The sequence below is a fragment of the Giraffa tippelskirchi genome, chromosome 4 (genome assembly GCF_054371585.1).
Source record: "Giraffa tippelskirchi isolate mGirTip1 chromosome 4, T2T-mGirTip1v1.2.pri, whole genome shotgun sequence".
Lineage (NCBI taxonomy): Eukaryota > Metazoa > Chordata > Mammalia > Artiodactyla > Giraffidae > Giraffa > Giraffa tippelskirchi.
In genome coordinates this window covers 43,540,001-43,560,613 of record NC_137278.1, presented here as the reverse complement: position 1 = coordinate 43,560,613, position 20,613 = coordinate 43,540,001, and the positions used below count along the sequence as shown (strand labels likewise).

General features: G+C 35.8%; 1 protein-coding gene across 50 annotated transcripts in view; it reads left to right on the top strand.

The window, feature by feature from the left end:
* EHBP1 (EH domain binding protein 1) overlaps nt 1-20,613 on the top strand; it is a 392,290-nt gene that overhangs the window by 297,375 nt on the left and 74,302 nt on the right. For all 50 annotated transcript variants that reach the window (XR_014081759.1, XR_014081760.1, XR_014081758.1 and 47 more), the window contains 2 exons: nt 1,140-2,042; nt 8,503-8,646. Coding sequence is in view for 47 of the 50 variants with exons in the window: in XM_081588433.1 (XP_081444559.1) it covers nt 1,140-2,042; nt 8,503-8,646 (1,047 nt within the window). In the remaining 3 variants the exon portion in view is untranslated. The remainder of the gene's footprint in view (nt 1-1,139; nt 2,043-8,502; nt 8,647-20,613) is intronic.

Sequence of the window (20,613 nt, the reverse complement as noted above, 5' to 3'; positions counted from 1 at the left end):
CTTGAGTCAATATTTTAAGGTATCTATATTATAAAATATAGTGCTGTGAAAATTGAAGAGGTTTTAATATAACAATTTATTTTTCCTTTTCTGTCTTGCTTATTCCATAACATTTATTAAACTATAGGAAGAATACAATACAAGGATTAAATTCAGAGGTAGAAATGCACTTTACCGTGTACGTTCAAAAGACTAATGCCTTCTGAGTTATTACATAATTTCCTAAGCTTTCTTTTTAGAAAAACTTTGAATTATTATCCTATATCTAGGTTGTTACAAAGACTAGACATTTTATATCCCAAAGCAAGAATATAGCTAGAAGGTCCTTACTTTTTCCAAGAGTATATCTCAGTGTTTAGCCGTATTTTTAGTGCTTCCTAGCAACACAATGTTGTTTTCAAGAGTTAGTTCAGCATAGTAATAATTAATTGTAAATTGAGAAACAGCTTTGATTCTTCAAAACTAGAAAAACCTGATGTGCCACAGTCATTTAAAGGCTAACAAAAGTAACACAATGCAGCCTCACATTCTAAACTAGGTTGTCCTACTCAAAACATTTCATTCTTTCCAAAATGGTTAGAGTGAAAATGCAGTCACTCTTCTCATCATGAAATAATCTTAATTGGGCATTTAAAAAATGTTTCTATGTTTCTAGACTTAAATAGCAGTTATTTGTATTTTATACCAGGCAATCTAAGAGTTAGTTCTTTTGGAATATCAACCCATACTTTATCGTCACAAATCACTGCAATTACATGATCACTGAAAAGAGGTTGATAGGAATAATAAAGCTCCAGATGATTTATTATTTCCTTATACTTTAGTTTTTTATCACAAAAATCAATTCTAAGGTTTTATTTTTAATTTTTAACTCTCATTTTTGCTTGTTCTCTTTAAACTTTTTTTGAGATATCATCACCGTATAACATTACATCAATTTCAAGTGTACCACATAATAATATAAATATACACTATGAAATGCTCACCACAACAAGTCTAGTTAACATCTATTATTTTGCTGTTTCTGCTGTTTTTAAAATGTATAGGCTAGTGGTGACGTTTTAAGTTTCTTCCAAAAAATTAAAATGTATGGATTGTCTTACTCTTCAATATATCTTCTGTTTTTCTTTCCTCTGAAGGCATATGATGGGTTTGCCAGCATTGGAATTTCCCGACTACTGGAACCTTCTGATATGGTTTTATTAGCAATTCCTGACAAACTGACTGTTATGACCTATCTCTATCAAATAAGGGCACATTTCAGTGGCCAAGAACTAAATGTTGTTCAAATAGAAGAAAACAGCAGTAAAAGCACGTACAAAGTTGGAAACTATGAAACAGATACAAATAGTTCTGTTGACCAGGAAAAATTCTATGCAGAGCTTAGTGACCTGAAACGGGAGCCTCCACTGCAGCAGCCTCCCAGTGGAGCGGTTGACTTCACATCCCAGGACGACTCTGTATTTGTAAATGATAGTGGGGTTGGAGAGTCAGAAAGTGAACATCAGACTCCTGATGATCACCTCAGTCCAAACACAGCTTCTCCGCACTGTCGCAGGACTAAAAGTGACACAGAACCCCAGAAGTCCCAGCAGAGCTCGGGAAGGACTTCAGGATCCGATGACCCTGGAATATGTTACAATACAGATTCAAACCACGCACAAGTTTCGTCAGGCAAGAAGAGACTATTGAAAACAGAGACTTTAGAATTAAGTGACTTATACGTCAGTGATAAGAAGAAAGATGTGTCTCCGCCCTTTATTTTCGAGGAGACAGATAAGCAAAAGCTTCAGAATCTAGACATCAGTGGTACTTTGGAGCAAGAAAAATTAGATAATTCCAGACCCTTAGAATGCAGATCAGATCCTGAATCACCTGTCAAAAAACCAAGTTTATCTCCCACTTCTAAACTTGGATACCTGTACAATAGAGATGCAGACCTTGCAAAGAAAAAACGTACTTCCCTGAGGCAGACAGAGTCCGATTCAGATGCTGATAGACCCACCTTAAATCATGCAGATCATTCTGCAAAAACAGTCCAGGTAAGTGACAATGATGAATACATAAATGTAGTGAATAATTATTCTTTTTTTGTTTCTCTTTGTGTTCATGTGGTGGTTTAGTCACTAAGTCATGTCCAACTCTTGGGACCCCATGGATTATAGCTTACCAGGCTCCTCTGTCCATGGGATTTTTTTTGTACTCATAGAACACTTTACAAATGACTTAAGATGAAGTATAATTTCCCATTGTAGAAAAAACTGAAATAGACCTGCTTTTCACTTTATATTTTAAGCCTATAAATAAATCCCAATTTCAAGATTTAAGAATACAGAATGGCAGCTTTTCAAATCAAAATGTTATTAACCTATAAAAACAATATGTTACAGAATAAGTCATATTTCAGTATTCCATTTAGTAAGAATGTCATTCTTGAGATGTATAATGCCAAACTAAAATATTTCCCATCTATAGCATTTTCTTCAAATATTTTAGTTGCATTGCAATTGACATTTTCAGTCCCATCATTACTTCCAGTTAAAAACCCCAGTACGTACAAATTTCTCCCCATGAGGGACATATGGCACAGATTGAACCTTATAGTATTTACTGTAAGGAATTCACTGCTAGGACTTCCAGAACTATGTTGGATAATAGTGGTGAAAGTGGACACCTTTGTCTTGTTCCTGATCTTAGGGGGAATGCTTTCAGTTTCTCACCATTGAGAATAATGTTTGCTGTAGGCTTATCATATACGGCCTTTACTATGTTGAGTAGTTTCCTTCTATGCCTACTTTTTGAAGAGTTTTAATCATAAATGGGTGCTGAATTTTGTCAAAGGCTTTTTCTGTATCGATTGAGATGATCATATGGTTTTTATCTTTCAATTTGTTAATATGATGTATCACATTGATTGATTTGCATATATTGAAGAATCCTTGCATTCCTGGAATAAACCCAACTTGATCATGGTATATGAGCTTTTTGATGTGTTACTGAATTCTGTTTGCTAAAATTTTGTTGAGGATTTTTGCATCGATGTTCATCAGTGATATTGGCTTGCAGTTTTCTTTTTTTGTGTTGTCTTTGTCTGGTTTTGGTATCAGGGTGATGGTGGCCTTGCAGAATGAATTTGGAAGTGTTCCTTCTTCTGCAGTGTTTTGAAAGAGTTGTAGAGGATAGGCATTAGCTCTTCTCTAAATGTTTGATAGAATTCTCATGTGAAGCCATCTGGTCCTGTTTTTTGGGAGAAGTTTGATCACAGCTTCAATTTCAGTGGCCAGTGGAACAAGATAGAAAGCCCAGAAATAAACCCATGCACCTATGAGTACCTTATTTTTGACAAAGGCGGCAAGAATATACAATGGAGAGAAGACAGCCTCTTCAATAAATGGTGCTGGGAAAACTGGACAGCTACATGTAAAATAATGAAATTAAAACACTTCCTAACACCATACACAAAGATAAACTCAAAATGGATTAAGCACCTAAATGTAAGACCAGAAATTATAAAACTCTTAAAACATAGGCAGAACACTTGATGACATAAATCAAAGCGAGATCCTCTATGACCCACCTCCTAGAGTAATGGAAATAAAAACAAAAGTAAATAAATGGGACCTGACTAAACTTAAAAGCTTTTGCACGGCACAGGAAACTATAAGCAAGGTGAAAAGACAGTCCTTGGAATGGGGAAAATTGATAGCAAATGAAACAACTGACAAAGGATTAATTTCCAAAATATATAAGCAGCTCACATAACTCAATACCAGGAAAACAAACAACCCAATCAAAAAGAGGGAAAAAGACCTAAACAGATATTTCTCCAAAGAAGACAAACAGATATTTCTCCAAAGAAGAAAACACATGAAAAAATGCTCAACATTGTTCATTATTAGAGAAATGCAAATCAAAACCACAATGAGATATCATCTCACACCGGTCAGAATGGCCATCATCAAAAAGTCTACAAACAATAAATGCTGGAGAGGGTGTGGAGAAAAGGGAACACTCTTCCACTGTTGGTGGGAATGTAAATTGATACAACCACTATGGAAGATGGTATGGAGATTCCTTAAAAAACTAGGAATAAAACTTCCATATGACCCAGCAATCCCACTCCTAGGCATATACCCTGAGGAAACCAGGGTTGAAAAAGACACATGTATCCCAGTGTTCATTGCAGCACTATTTACAATAGCTAGAACATGGAAGCAACCTAGATGCCCATCGATGGATGAATGGATAAAGAAGTTGTGGTACATATACACAATGAAACATTGCTCAGCCATAAAAAGAAACACATTTGAGTCAGTTCTGATGAGGTGGATGAACCTAGAACTTCTTATACAGAGTGAAGTGAGTCAGAAAGAGAAAGATAAATATCGTATTCTAACGCACATATACGGAATCTAGAAAAATGATTCTTAAGAATTTATTTACAGGGCAGCAATGGAGAAACAGACATAGAGAATAGACTTAATGGACATGGGGAGAGGGGAGAAGAGGGTGAGATGTATGGAAAGAGTAACATGGAAACTTACATTACCGTATGTAAAATAGATAGCCAACGGAGATTTGCTCTATAGCTCAGGAAACTCAAACAGGGGCTCTGTAGCAACCTAGAAGGGTAGGATGGGGAGGGAGATGGGAGGGAGTTTCAAAAGGGAGGGGATATATGTATACCTATAGCTGATTCATGTTGAGGTTTGACCGAAAACAAAAAAATTCTGTAAATCAATTATATTTCAATAAAAAAAAAATTTTAAAAATGTGATAGCTTTGCATTTTCTATAAACATTTCATTATCAAGAATTTAAAGAACTGCTGCATAACACTGTAAAGCAAGTATGCTCCAGTTAAAAAATAAATAGAAAAAGAAAACAAAACTGCTGCCATAGGTATTTAAAATCTCTCAGTATCCAAATTTGGAAGACATCTTGTTATCAGTTATATACAAGTATAAAAATAAAACTGGGAACTTTAAAAACTGTCTTTTCCAGATTATACTGTGATTTGTTGTTCAGTTGCTAAGTCATGTCCTACTCGTTGTGACCCCATGGATTGCAGCATACCAGGCTCCACTGTCGTCCACAGTCTCCCGGAATTTGCTCAAATCCGTGTCCATTGAATCAATGATGCTATCTAACCATCTCATCCTCTGCCACCCCCTTCACCTTTTGCTTTCAATCTTCCCCAGCATCAGGGTCTTCTCCAGTGAGTCAGCTTTTCACATCAGGTGGCCAAAGTTTTGGAGCTTCAGCTTTAGCAGTAGTTCTTCCAAAGAATATTTAGGGTTCATTTCCTTTAAGATTGACTGGTTTGATCTCCTTGCAGTCCACAGGACTCTCAAAGAGTCTTTTCCAGCACCAGAATTCAAAAGCATCAATTCTTCAGCACTCAGCCTTCTTTATGATCCAACTCTCATTTCCATACATGGCTGCTACAAAAACCATAGCTTTGACTATATGGACTTTTGTCAGCAAAGTGATGTCTCTGCTTTTTAATATGCTGTCTAGGTTGGTCATAGCATTCCTTCCAAGGAGCAAGCATCTTTTAATTTCATGGCTGCAGTCACCATCTGCAGTGATTTTGGAGCCCAAGAAAATAAAATCTGTCAATGCTTCCACTTTTTCCCCTTCTATTTGCCATGAAGTGATGGGACCAGGCCCATTATCTTAGTTTTCTGAATGTTGAGTTTTAAGCCAGCTTTTTCACTCTCCTCTTTCACCCTCATCAAGAGACTCTTTAGTTCCTCTTCACTTTCTACCATTAGAGTGGTATCATCTGCATATCTACGCTTGTTGCTATTTCTCCCAGCAATCTTGATTCTAGCTTGTGATTAATCCAGCTCAGCATTTCACATGATGTACTCTGCATAGAAGTTAAATAAGTAGGTGGCAATATTACAGACTTGTCATACTTCTTTCCCGGCTTGAAACCAGTTTTTCCATATCCAGTTCTAACTGTTGCTTCTTGACCCGTATACAAGTTTCTCGGGAAACAGATAAGGTGGTCTGGTACTCCCACCTCTTAAGAATTTTCCACAGTTTGTTGTGATCCACATAGTCAAAGGCTTTGGCATAGTCAGGGAAGCAGAATTAGATGTTTTTTTGGAAATCCTTTGCCTTCTCCGTGATCCAGCGATTGTTAGCAGTTTGATCTCTGGTTCATCTGCCTCTCTGAAAACCAGTACATCTGGAAGTTCTCCTTTCACGTACTGCTGAAGCCTATCTTAAGGATTTTGACTATAACCTTGCTAGCATGTGAAATGAGTACTATTGTACAGTAATTTGAATGTTCTTTGGCATTGCCTTTCTTTGGGATTAGAATGAAAACTGACCTTTTCCAGTTTTCTGGTCATTGCTGAGTTTTCCAAATTTGCTGGCTTATTGACTGCAGCACTTCAACATCATCTTTTAGGATTTGAAATAACTCAGCTAGAATTCTGTCACCTCTACTAGGTTTGTTCATAGTAATGCTTCCTGAGGCCCACTTGACTTCACACTCCAGGATGTTCGGCTCTAGTAGAGTGACCACACCATTGTGGTTATCTAGGTCACTAAGACCTTTTTTGTATAGTTCTTATGTGTATTCCTGCCACTTCTTCTTAATCTCTTCTGTTTCTGTTAGATCTTTATCATTTCTATCCTTTACCATGCCCATCCTTGCATGAAATGTTCCCTTGGTATCTCCAGTTTTCTTAAGGAAATCGTTAGTCTTTCACATTCTGTTGTTTTCCTCTATTTCTTTGCATTGTTCATTGAAGAACGCCTTCTTATCTCTCCTTACTGTTCTCTGGAACACTGCCTTTAGATGGGTATATCTTTCCCTTCTCCCTTGCCTTTCACTTCACTTATTTCCTAGATATTTTTAAAGCCTCCTCAGACAACCACTTTGCCTTCATGCATTTCTTTTTTTTTTTTGGAATGGTTGTGGTCACTGCCTCCTGTGCAGTGTTATGAACCTCCATCTATAGTTCTTCAGGCACCTTGTCTACCAAATCTAATCCCTTGAATCTGTGTGTCACCTCCACTGGATAATCATAAGTGATTTGATTTAGGTCATACCTGAATGGCCTAGTTATTTTCCCTACTTGCTGAATTTTGCAATAAGGAGCTCACAATCTGAGCTACAGTCAGCTCCAGGTCTTGTTTTTACTGACTGTGTAGAACTTCTCCATCTTCAGCTGCAAAGAACATGATCAATCTGATTTCATTGTTGACTCTCTGGTGATGTCCATGTGTGGAGTCGTCTCTTGGGTTGTTGGAAAATGATGTTTGCTATGACCACTGTGTTCTCTTGACAAAAATTCTATTAGCCTTTGCCCTGCTTCATTTTCTACTCCAAGGCCAAACTTGCCTGTTATTCCAGATATCTCCTGATTTCCTACTTTTGCATTCCAATCCCTTATGATGAAAACGACCTCTTTTTCTGTGTGTTAGTTCTAGAAGGTCTTATAGGTCTGCATAGAACTATTCAACTTCAGTTTCTTCACCATCAGTGGTTGGGCATAGACTTCGATTACTATCATGTTGAATGATTTGCCTTGGAAATGAATCAAGATCATTCTCTCATTTTGAGGTTACAACCAAGTCCTTCATTTCAGTCTCTTTTGTTGACTGTGAGGCCTATCCCACTTTTTCTAAAGTGTTCTTGCCCACAGTAGTACATATAATGGTCGTCTGAATTTAATTCTTCCATTCCCATCCATTTTTTTCACTGATTCTTAAGATGTCCATGTTCACTCTTGCCATCTCTTGTTTGGCCATCTCCTGTTTGACCATGTCCCATTCCAACTGACCTTGATTCGTGGACCTACCATTCCAGATTCTTATGCAGTATTATTCTTTACAGCATCAGACTTTACTTTCACCGCCAGACACATCCACAGCTGAGTGTTTTTCCCTCTTTGGCCCAGCTACTTCATTCTTCCTGGAGCTATTAGTAATTTCCCTCTGCTTTTATTAAATTGGACACCTTCCCACCTGGGGGCTCATCTTCCAGCATCATATCTTTTTGCCTTTTCATACTGTACATGGGGCTCTTCAGGCAAGAATACTGGGATGAGTTGCAATTTCCTTCTCCATTGGATCATGTTTTGTCAGACCTCTTCACTGTGACCCATTCATCTTGGGTGGCCCTGGGTGGCATGGCTCATAGCTTCACTGAGTTAGGCAAGACCCTCGCCACAACCAGGCTGTGATCCATGAAGGGCATACTGTGATTAACGATGCATATAATATGTGTATGGACCTTATGCCTTGTGAGACTATGTTCTAATAAAAATATAATTTTAATTAACCCATTAGAAAGATACAGTTTCTAATCAGCATTAATATTTTCTACAGGTAATCTCACAAAACAATTGATACAGTCTTATTCCTGACCTGTATTATTTTGATGAATTGTGTAACCGTTGATTAGTTTGCAAAAGTGGAATACATGGGTTTGAGGGGTTTTGTTTGTTTTGGCTTCTAATTCTGTATCTTTGTTTTTAAGCATCGAATGTTATCCAGGCAAGAAGAACTCAAAGAAAGAGCAAGAGTTCTGCTTGAGCAAGCAAGAAGAGATGCAGCTTTAAAGGCAGGGAATAAGCAGCATACCAACGCAGCCATACCACTCTGCAACAGGCAGCTAAGTGATGTGAGGAACATTGGTTAAAAATAATACATTGTTCATTGTAATCATGGGGGTATAAATAAGAGTAACTTATCTATATTTCTAAAAAATTCTTTTTCCACAGACTATGTATTCTATGGGTACTTGTTACTTTTATTGAACTGATAAATTCATACTTGCAGGAGCAGTTTGTAATTATTCCTGCACAGCAGTATTAGCTATGAGAAAAAATAAGATCCTGAATTATAATTTCCACATATATATGAATAATCTGTTTTATGTTAATTTAATTTTATAATTTAGGTGTACTTTGTTTAAGATGGTGTTTTGTCTATGGAAGTTAACTTTTTTGAAAATATTAGAGTATAATAATGATGCCTACCATTTATTGAAATATTTAGCATATATTCTAGGCACTATAGTGGATGTTTTACATAATTCTATTTTACCTAACCTCTTGAAGTAGATATTCAAACTCCTTTTAGGTAAGAAAACTGAGGCTGATAGGTAAGATAATTTATGTAAGGTTGTAGTCAGTGTATGATGAATTCATGATTTGATCCTGAGACTTTATCAGACTCCAGAGTCAATCTTCTTTTCTATCATAGACTACCATTCCTGTGTTAAGCCATATTTTTATACATATTTTTATGTAGTGCCTCACAGATAATAATGAATATATAGTAATAAAAGCCTTAGATTTAGGGAGACAAGAACCTCTTCATGAATCTGAAAATTATGATAACCCTGCCCTACCCCCAATTTTACATATACATAAAACTGCATTTTCCCTTTTTTCTTAATTAAGATTTTTTTAGAGCAGTTTTAAGTTCACAGCAGAATTGAAGGGAAGGTATAGAGTTTTCCCCTATACGCTCTGTACCCATACATGAATAACCTTCCTTCTTAATAATACTCCCTGCCAGGGTGGTATATTTGTTAAAACTGATAAACCTACATTGACACATCATTATTACCCAAAGTCTATAGCTTACATTAGGTTCACTCTTACTGTTATACAGTCTGTGAGTTTAGACAAATGCATAATAACATCTATCCATCTTTATAATGTCATACAGAGAATTTTCACTGCCCTAGGAATCCTTTGCATTTCACCTATTCATCTCTCTCCCCATTCTCATCCTCTGAGAGCCTGATAATTTTATTGTCTTCATAATTTTGCCTTTTACAGAATGGTGGTATTTGGAACCATAGTATATTACCTTTTCTGATATGGCTTCTTTTCACTTAGTAATATGCATTTAAGGTTCCTCCATGTGTCTTCATGGTTTGATAGCTCATTTCTTTTTAATGCTGAATAATATTCCACTGTCTAGATGTACCACAGTTTATTTTTCCATTCACTTACTGCTAGACATCTTGGTTGTAATCAGGAATAAAGCTCCTTTAATCATCTACAAAGCAGGTTTTTATATGACCTCAAGTTCTCAACTCCTTTGGGTACATTTCAAGGAGCACATTTGCTGGATCTTATGGCAAGAATGTGTTTACTTTTATAAGTAACAAAGACGAAAAACAAAAAGACACCAAACTGTCTTCCGAAGTAGCTATACCATTTTTCTTTCCTACCAGCAATAAATGAGAATTCTTGTGTTTAACTTTGGGTACTGTCAGTGTTCCAGATTTTGGCCATTCTAATAGGTGTGTAGTAGTATCTCGTTGGTTTGATTTGCATTTGCTGAGAATGTATAATATGGAGCACCTTTTCATATGCTTATATGCCATCTGGAAATCTTCTTTGGAGAGATGTCTGTTAAGGTCATTGATTTGTTTTTTAGCAGGTTATTTGTTTTCTTACTATTGAGTTTCAAGAGTTCTTTGTTTCTTTTGGATAACAGTCTTTTATTAGATATATCTTTGCAAATATTTTATCCATGGCTGTGGCTTGTCTTCTCATTCTTTCTACATTGTCTTTCACAGAGTAGAAATTATAAATTTTAATGAAATCCAGTTTATCTATTATCTCTATCATGAATCACACCTTTGGTGTTATATCTAAAAAGGTATCACCATACTCAGGGTCATTTAGGTTTTATGTTATCTTCTAGGAGTTTTATAGAATTATGTTTTACATTTAGGTCTGTGATCCATTTTGAGTTAATTCTTGTGAAAGGCATAATGTCTGTGTCTAGATTTATTTTTTTGCATGTGCATATCCAGTTGATCTAGCACCATTTGTTGAAAAGATGATCTTTGCCCCATTGTGTTGCTTTTGTAACTCTTTTCAGATACCAGCTTAATAACCTCTGAGCTTGATCACCGTTTTTCATACTTTTCTTCTTTTTTACTTTCTTTATTGTTATTTTTTTCTTTAAGTGAAGTATAGTTGATTTATAATATTATATTAGCTTCAGATATACAACATAGTAATTCAATATTTTATAGATTATGCTGCATTTAAAGTTTTTGTGAAATACTGGCTATATTTCTACACTGTACAATATACAGACTTTGAATCTTTACACAGTAATGTGATATAAAATCAATATAGTGGGCCACAGTTTTATTTTCAATGAAAAAGAATAGAATATTTAAATGAAATGGGAAAATACCAGAATTTAACACACATCATAGTATTTTTGTGTGACTTATTTTAGTTACGTGGGTATGTGTGCTTACTGGATCTTGGTACACGATGTATTTTTAATTGTGTGTCACGATAAAAATGTTTGAGAAACACTAATTTAGATGGCCATTCTTTCTAAGGAAGAAATTTTGTAGCTTTTGTACCAATTCTTTCAGTGCCTAACCATCTGTTATATCAATTTGTTGGTTCAGTAAGACATTTATTGAGTTGGAACTGAGTGTAGCGATAGAAAAGACTAAGCTTCGGGTCTTCCCTGGTAGTCCAGTGGTTAAGACTCCACGCTTCCACTGCAGGAGTTGCAAGCTCAGTCCCTGGTCAGGGAACTTAAGACCCTACATGCCACAAGGTGTGGCCAAAAGACAAAGATTCCTCCCTCATGGAATTTGCATTTTGGTGAGAAGAGACAGAGAATGATGAATAAATAAATTAACTACAGAGTGTGAAAATGACTGATTTAGTAGACATAGTAGAGGATAATTTGAGTATGTAGGAGTGACTTTTAGAGGGGACATTTGAAGTAAGACTTGATGGGTGAGAAGGATCCAGTTAAGTGAAGAGCCAGAGAAAGAATACTCTCTTCAAAAACTAACTTATTTTGTTGTTACTGTATTTGTGATAAGCTTTGTTTCATAGTTGTTTCAGGTTCTAAAAATTATGGAAAATTTATGGCTCTATATTTTGAAGTATGTTGATTTTAAATTTAGAGTACCTGAGATTTAAATGATCTGTTTGCCAAGTAGATTTTAAAAAGCTATTATTTTACCTATGTATAAATTTTACATATATTAATAATTGTCATCTAATGTTTACTGAGCACTTACTGTGTGTCAAGCAGGATTCAAAGTGCTTTCACATGGATTTTCTCATATAATCTCCACAACAATTATATGTGTTAAATATAATCTCTGTTTGATAGTTGAGAAAACTGATGCACAAACAAATTCAGTTGCCCATGGTTATACAGCTAATAAGTGACAGAGCCAAGAATGGAACCTAGACAGTTTGACTTTAGAGATTATGTTTTTAAAGCATTATGTTTTATTTCTTTCTTGTTTATTTTCTGAAATCCTTGTGAAGTAGGAATAGATATTATTGTTGTATCCACTGTAGAGAAAAATGAGTTAGGAAAGGGGGTTTAAAATTACCTAGGGTTGCAAACAGTGGCAAACTAGGCTTAAAATTCAAGTATCCTGACTTTTAAAGCTGTTTAGTCTTTCATTCAGTTTATTCATTTATTGTTTTAAACTTTCAACAAATATTTTATTGCTCATCTCTTCTTTTTAAGGCACCAGTAATTTTGCTTACACTTAAAATATCCCAAGTAGAACAAACTTTTAGCTAAATTATATTACTATGAATTCAACATCAGAAGTTAATTACTGAAATATTGCTTATTCTATGTCTGTGATATATTACTGTACCTGTAAAATCAGTAACTTGGATTTTTTTTGACTTATTTATTTATTTATTTTTGACTGTGTTGGGTCTTCCTTACTGTGAGGGTTTTTCTTTAGCTGCGGGTGAAGGGGGCTACTCTTCATTGCAATGCATCGGCTTCTAATTGGGGTGGCTTCTTTTGTAGTGGAGCACCGGCTCTAGGGTGAGAGGTCTTCAGTAGTTGCAGCTCCTAGACTCTAGAGCATGGGCTGTAAGCCCATGAGTTGTGGCTCACCAGCTTAGTGGCTCCGCAGCATGCGGTATCTTCCCAGATCAGTTATCGAACCTGTGTCTCCTGCATTGGCAGGCGGATTCTTTACCACTGAGCCACCAGGGATGCCCTGTAACTTGGATTTTAAGAAACATGATGGTAGTGATGTCTCATCAAGTCAAGATACTCTTAATACTCCTGGTAGCATGTAACTTGCCACACCCTTCTGAAAAGCAAATTGACTTCTTCAAGAAATGCTCATTCTATTTTACTCAGTAATCCCACTGACAGAGATTAATATGCAAGTTTTCATCACATGTTATTTATAATAGTGAAAGTTACAAAATGGCAATTGCTCAAGATGGAAGAATGATCAAATAAATTACAACAAATATATATACTATATATGTATGTAGCCATTGAAAATTAGTATGTAGCCATTGAAAATTATTTTAATAATGTTCTGAAAGAATATTGAAAGGACATAGAACAATGTTCACAGTGTCATTTTTTACAAAGAAAGAAAGAGCTAAAATAGCATATGGCATATAAAACCTATTTTGAAAGACTGTTTTTATCTATGCGTTGAAAAGTTCAGGAAGGAAAGTGATCAAAATATTAATAATATTTATCCCTAAGGGATAATATAACAAATGGCTTATGGAATTTTTCCCTTTATTCTTTCTGTTTTAAAAATGACATGTTTAGATAAATATTTTAAATTAGGGAAATTTGGGGTATCCAAAAAGGATATTTTTATTAGATTGTTTTCTTAGCATATACAAATGTCAGTCAGTCAGTTCAGTCACTCAGTCGTGTCCCACTCTTTGCAACCCCATGAATTGCAGCATGCCAGGCCTTCCTGTCCATCACCAGCTCCTGGAGTTTACCCAAACCCATGTCCATCAAGTCGGTGATGCCATCCAACCACCTCATCCTCTGTCATCCACTTCTCCTCGTGCCCCCAATCCTTCCCAGCATCAGGATCTTTTCCAATGAGTCAACTCTTCTCATGAGGTGGCCACAGTATTGGAGTTTCAGCTTCAACATCACTCCTTCCAATGAACACCCAGGACTGATCTCCTTTAGGATGGACTGGTTGGATCTCCTTGCAGTCCAAGGAACTCTCAAGAGTCTTCTCCAGCACCACAGTTCAAAAGCATCATTTCTTCGGCGCTCAGCTTTCTTCACCGTCCAACTCTCACATCCATACATGACCACTGGAAAAACCATAGATAGCCTTGACTAGATAGACCTTTGTTGGCAAAGTAATGTCTCTGCTTTTAAATATGCTATCTAGGTTGGTCATAACCTTCCTTCCAAGAAGTAGGCGTCTTTTAATTTCATGGCTGCAGTCACCATCAGCAGTGATTTTGGAGCCCAAAAAAATAAAGTCTGACACTGTTTCCCCATCTGTTTCCCTTGAAGTGATGGGACCAGATGCCATGATCTTAGTTTTCTGAATGTTGAGCTTTAAGCCAACTTTTTCACTCTCCTCTTTCACTTTCATCAAGCGGCTCTTTAGTTCTTCTTCACTTTCTGCCATAAGGGTGGTGTCATCTGCATATCTGAGGTTATTGATATTTCTCCCGGCAATCTTGATTCCAGCTTGTGTTTCTTCCAGCCCAACGTCCAAATGTACTTGATCATAAAGCTGTTCCATTTAAATTAGTGTTGTGTTTCAGCATCTCTCAGGAGTGTGTGGAGGTGGGTGTTTTAAGAAGAGAGATGTAGAAAGAACTGTTCACTTTTACAGTTGATGATATTTGTTTGTGTCTAAGTGTGAAGTAAATAGTGAATTCAATACTATCAATTCTGTTTATATTGAGAAGACATTTGGTCACTTTTTTGCAATTTTTCCCACTTAACCAAAATTTTACCCTATTTTGCTTATGAAACTGTGTTTCAAACAGTCCCAAGAATACTTTCCCTCCCCTTCCTCTTTCAGGTTATCTTTTGCTGCATTATAAAACATTGGAAACCTTATTGGCATAAAATAACCATTTTATTATGCCCATAGATTCTATAAGTTAGGCATTAGGATGGGACACTGAGGGAATGGTTTATTTCTGTTGCACGATTTCAGGGGCTAGTTTTCAGCCAGAACCGGTATTTGGCATTTCCACATGATCTCTTTACTTGGGCTCGTTTGGGCTTTCTCACAGCATGGTGGCTGAGTCTAACAGCAAGTGTCCTAAGAGAATAGGTGGACTCTCTTACACCTGCTTATGAAAGTGAAAGTGTCAGTTATTCAGCCAAGTCCGACTCTTTGCGACCCCATGGACTGTAGCCTGCCAGACTCCTGTGTCCATGGAATTCTCCAAGCAAAAATATTGGAGTGGATAGCTATTCCCTTCTCATGTTCTAGCTTTAAAAGTCCCTTTACCATACTGTTAGCCTGAGGAGATACAAAGCCACACTCAGGTTTAAGTAGCAGAGAGGTAGACCTCACCACTCAATGGGTCAAAGTCACATTGTAAGATGAGCATGTGGCATGGGAAATATTGTCGTAGCCTCTTCTCAGTTATAATTTGAGCTTATTTTATTTTTTTAAAAAAATACTATTCTTTTTTTTAAAGGTGTGTGTGTGTGTACAGACCATTTTAAAAGTCTTTATTGAATTTGTTACAATATTGCTTCTGTTTTATATTTTGATTTTTTGGCTATGAGACATTTGGTATCTTAATTCCCTGACCAGAGATCAAACTCGCACCCCCTGCTTTGGAGGGCGAAGTCTTAACCACTGGACCATCAGGGAAGCCCTTAAGCTCACTTTTAAAACTTTCTTGCACATTCTACTATTGTTCATTTTTCAAATAAGTCAAGCCCTATATTGATGTGCTGTGAAGAACATCAGTTCCATGAACTCAATAGTACATCCTGGGACTATTGCTCTAGTTTTGACATTTGTTACTCTGTGGGCCTTATAGGAAATATGGAAATTATTTAAGAAATAAAATGTAAAATATCAAGTAAGTCCAATTTTACAAAAGAAATTAAACCTTGCCATAGCTTTTCAGATTTTCAGTTTAGTATACAACTTGATAATCAGGTTGATATCTTTTCCAGTGACATGACAGTTTTCTTAATTTAATCACTTTGTCATTGCTGGTAGCTCTTATACGTATCAATTGAAATTATTTAGCAGTGCTGTCCATATTTTGGAAAACTAGTGTGGCCAACTTGGCTGACAAAATTAAAAGGAAAAATACCAAATTTCGTCTCTGGAGCAACTGAGTATGAGTTAAGTGATACTAAAAGTAGAAATTACTTAATGTTTCTAAATCTGTTTTTCCATTTGTGATATGGAGGCAAGTTTTTTTTTTTTTTTTCTCCTCTGTGACATTCAAATTAATTGGTGTCCACGGTGGAGTGGGTAAGGGAACCATGACTAATGCCATCCCTACTTTAGTGTCAGCATCCTTTTCAATCTGAAGAGATCAAAAGACTTCTGGTAAATAAAAAGCAGGTCTAACTAAAAATAGAAAAATCTGGCATCTAATTTAGTGAACTGATTGCTACTATTTTCACTTCCTTATGCTCTTTAATTTGTGCCTTAATTTACCATGCTCTTATTTTTAAATTCATTATAATCTTGTCCTTTATAATGTATACTTTGGTACTAAGAGTCTAGATGCTGGCAGGGAGATATATATATATTGATACCTACAGGGACTCACTGCTTTTTGTGATCTTAGTTTAACTGAGAGTTCCTGAGAGTTAAAAAGAAAAGTTAGTAGTACCCTGAAGTGACCCCAAGTCTTGAATAAATGAGACACTAACCTTAAATCTTCAAGAGTTGTGTGAAAAAGTTACTTACTCTTAAGAGACTGTAGATTTAGGACTTCTTCAGCAATTTCTTTTATCCTTCTAAACTTTGTTTCTATACAACTAACCTAGGATCTGCTGATGAATACCAGGAAGAATGAGTAGAGCTATTTTAATAATTGATGTTAAAGTACCTAAATAGAAGCATAATTGTATGGGGCAGTGTCCATGTACTGAGTAAAACTTATCCCCTTTAGAGGTATCTAGTTTGTATCTAGTTCTGGGCTGAGAGAGAGAGAATTTACAGAGGATTCAGAGAAGTGTTAAAGGATTGAAAGCAAAGATATACTTTTAAGGAAAGGCAGGCTTACGAAACATAAAGAACTGGGAAGTAGTTTAAGTACTAATTTGAGTATATGAAGGCTCAGATGCTTTCTGGTAACTCCTACCTACCCAAGAGTAATAATCTTCCAGACTATTCAACATGGCCTCATATAAAATTCCTGCAAATCCTATCCCCTCCCTTTCTAGCCTCATTTCTCACCTCTCTCCCATTTTTCGCTCTACAGTCTAGCTCTGCTAAGTTGCTTAGACAGAATATGGCATCATGCTTTTTCGTTCCTGTATCAAGCATTTGCTGTTCTCCTTGAAATGCCTTTCTTCCCTTGTTAAGAAAATCACTTCTGTGAGTACCTCTGTCAAAGGCCCCTAGCAGCAAAGAAATTCTTCTTCCTGTATCTTTTTCTATTGTATTGTACATATCACTACTGCCACATTTATCCCATGTTATTATATAATTATCTCTTTCTTCCCCTCAACTGTGAGTTATTTAAAGTATAAGAACTGTGTATTGTCAGCACCAAATATTAAGTCAGTGTTTGTTTGATGAAAAATGAAGGGAGGGAATAGTGACAGTCTATCATATCTTCTGAATGTCAACTAATAAAAACATGAACTTAAATATGAAAAATTGGGGTTCCCGTAAGGAGTTTCTTGGTAAACAGGGGAAAAGACTGACTCTCAGAAGGTCTTGAGAGCAGAACTGGTTATCATTGGTCAGAGAAAGTTAAAAGGTTCTCCTGTCTCAAATTGGTTACAGATACGACATTTGCCACTGATAGACTCAGGGTTCCCTATATCATTCACTTCTTCCTATTCTTGATTCCTATATTGTGATACCTTCCTTTCTTGTTATGGTATGGACACACCAAAGTCTGACACTACCTACTCTTCCCATAGAATCTCTCTCAGTAGAGATTGGGCTTCCCTTGTGGCTCAGCTAGTAAAGAATCTGCCTGCAGTGCGGAAGACCTGGGTTCCATTCCTGGGTTGGGAAGGTCCCCTGGAGAAAGGAAAGGCTACCCACTCCAGTATTCTGGCCTGGAGAATTCCATGGACTGAATAGTCCATGGGGTTGCAAAGAGTCGGACACGACTGAGCAACTTTCACTTCACTTCACTTCACTCAGGAGAGGTTAGCTTCCACCTCTGCTTTGAATCACATCACTCTAACCAAACATTCCTTCATATAAATTAGTAGCTTTAGTTTGGCAGGCTGGGAAATAGCTTCTAAGACACTGAGGATAACTCTTGGTAATATTACCACATAGATCCTCACGTACAAACTCTACTTTGGGAAATATTTGAGCTATAATTTCTCTTAAAAGGGAACTCACAAATGTAGATACTGTAAACCTTATAATTTTTCTTAATTTTTGTCAAGACTACCATTGCATGTTTTAATGAGAATGTGCTACAAGTACATAATGCATAATGCATTTAGGTCTTTATAGGGAAAGTAGTAGTTTATGTTAGTCATTTGTATCTCTGTGCTTTAAACATTTGTTTAACCTGTTTCAGGTGTTTCCTGAAATCGTTTTTCTGTAGGAGACAGATTTCATTGCTCTGAGCTCTGTGATTTATATTTCTTTGCTTTCTATTTCTTTTGCCCTATGAAGATTTTTGTATGTTACATTTTACTAATATAAATTTCAGGTGTGATATTTGCTTTGTGCATTATTTTCCATATATACTTAAAATAATTTGTTTTCAAAGTTTAACTCACAGTTTTGACAGATGCAGTAGTCTAGCCATTATATAGCCAAAAGAGCTTCCTTGATTATATATTTAAACTTAAATTCTGAGAAAAACGTAATAGCTTTTTTTCAAGAAAATATTTCCTTTTTTATTATTTTTCTTTATTACTCAATTCTCCCACTTTTTTCTCGAGAAATGCATAAATAGAATTTAAGAAGCTAATCTATTTCAGACTCTTTTCCTTATTACTTTACATTAGAATATAGTTGCTTAAAAAAATGTTTTATAAATCCACCATGACATTTAGTAATACTCATGTAATTATATTAGCTGAAAGAGATGTTTGCATTTGGTGTACTAAAGTTTAGGATCAGTACACTCTAAGAATAAGGAATGACAATCCTGCTACCCACACTCCTTGGAGGTGTTATTAGGATATGAAGCACTATGAACCTAACAGAAAAAGGATGCTGTATAGGTTTAATTATACCTTTAAGTTTTAAGAGAGAATAAAATCTATTTTATAAATAGAAAGTCTAAAAGGAGAATTGGGAATGATTCTTCAATTTAATTAGTCTAATCACTTAACAGTCAGTGAATTTGTAAATATGTTCATTTTTCAATCATAAATTATGTAATGTAAGAATGTGTTGGGTACTTGCAATATTTTTTAAACGAAAGATCAGCAAGAAATCACAACATTATTATAATCCATATTTGAAGTTTTTTCCCTAATATTTAATATGCAAGCATAGTGAGTGACCCATTACAATAGTCACAGAACCCCATCTTCACTTCAGTTCAGTTCAGTCGCTCAGTCGTGTCCAACTGACTTTGGTCTTTGAGACCCCATGAACCGCAGCACGCCTGGCCTCCCTATCCGTCACCGACTCCTGGAGTCTACCCAAACCTATGTCCATCGAGTCGGTGATGCCATCCAACCATCTCATCCTCTTTCGTCCCCTTCTCCTCTTGCCCTCAATTTTATCTTCACTTAGCAGGATCAAACTGCAAGTTAGCAGCGAGTTCTGAAAGGTTTGTAATATCTGTCTTTAAAGGTTTGCAGGAATATTTGACTCTTCGAAAGAAAACTGTGTATATGAGAAAGGAATTTCAGTTTGGGCAGTCCTTAATTAACTATAAAGATCAGTAATCAAAAAAAGACACAGTAACTTTTTTTTGTAGTTTTTTCACTAGTCCTTAATAGTGAATCCTAAGGGCTTATTTGGTAAGAACCAGAAGAATGCAAACTGCTCTTTAGTAAACTGAACCTTTAACAGGCATTTTGTTGATATGAAGGGACATCAACTTTATACTTTTGATGATAATTGGAAAATACTGACTTAAATGGCTGTAGTCTGCTGTGCTGATAATTATAGCAGATTTAGATAAGATCACTAGATCTTTTCCAGATAAAAAAGCAGTTACTATCCACCTGATAAAAAAACACTAAATATCATTTTGATAATCTCTGATAGAAACTTTCCTCATAGTTTTCATGTATATATGTGTGTCCCAAATATGTCTCCTCATAAAAACATATGTAAGATTAAGCTTATATGTTTATGAGTATCGGTTGTGTTACATTTAAATGGCTAGCTTCTAGGAATCAAGCTTTAAACTTAAGATCAAGCTAAAATTTTAATTTTCCCTAATTACACATATTATTCTATTATGAAGAAGAAGTAGGTAACTTTGCATTTATAATTTTAAAAGAACATCAGTTTTTATAAAAAGAAATCTAAAAGCTTTAATAACATAGAGAGTAAGAATTTGTCTTATTTACGGATTTTTATTCTCTGTATAAGCTGGAATGTCTACACCCAGGACACAAGATGTAAATATATTTCTTATTTCATACTGTAACAGAATTGACAGAAGATTAATGTACGTAATCCCCTTTAGACCAGTAAGGCACATAAAATATATAG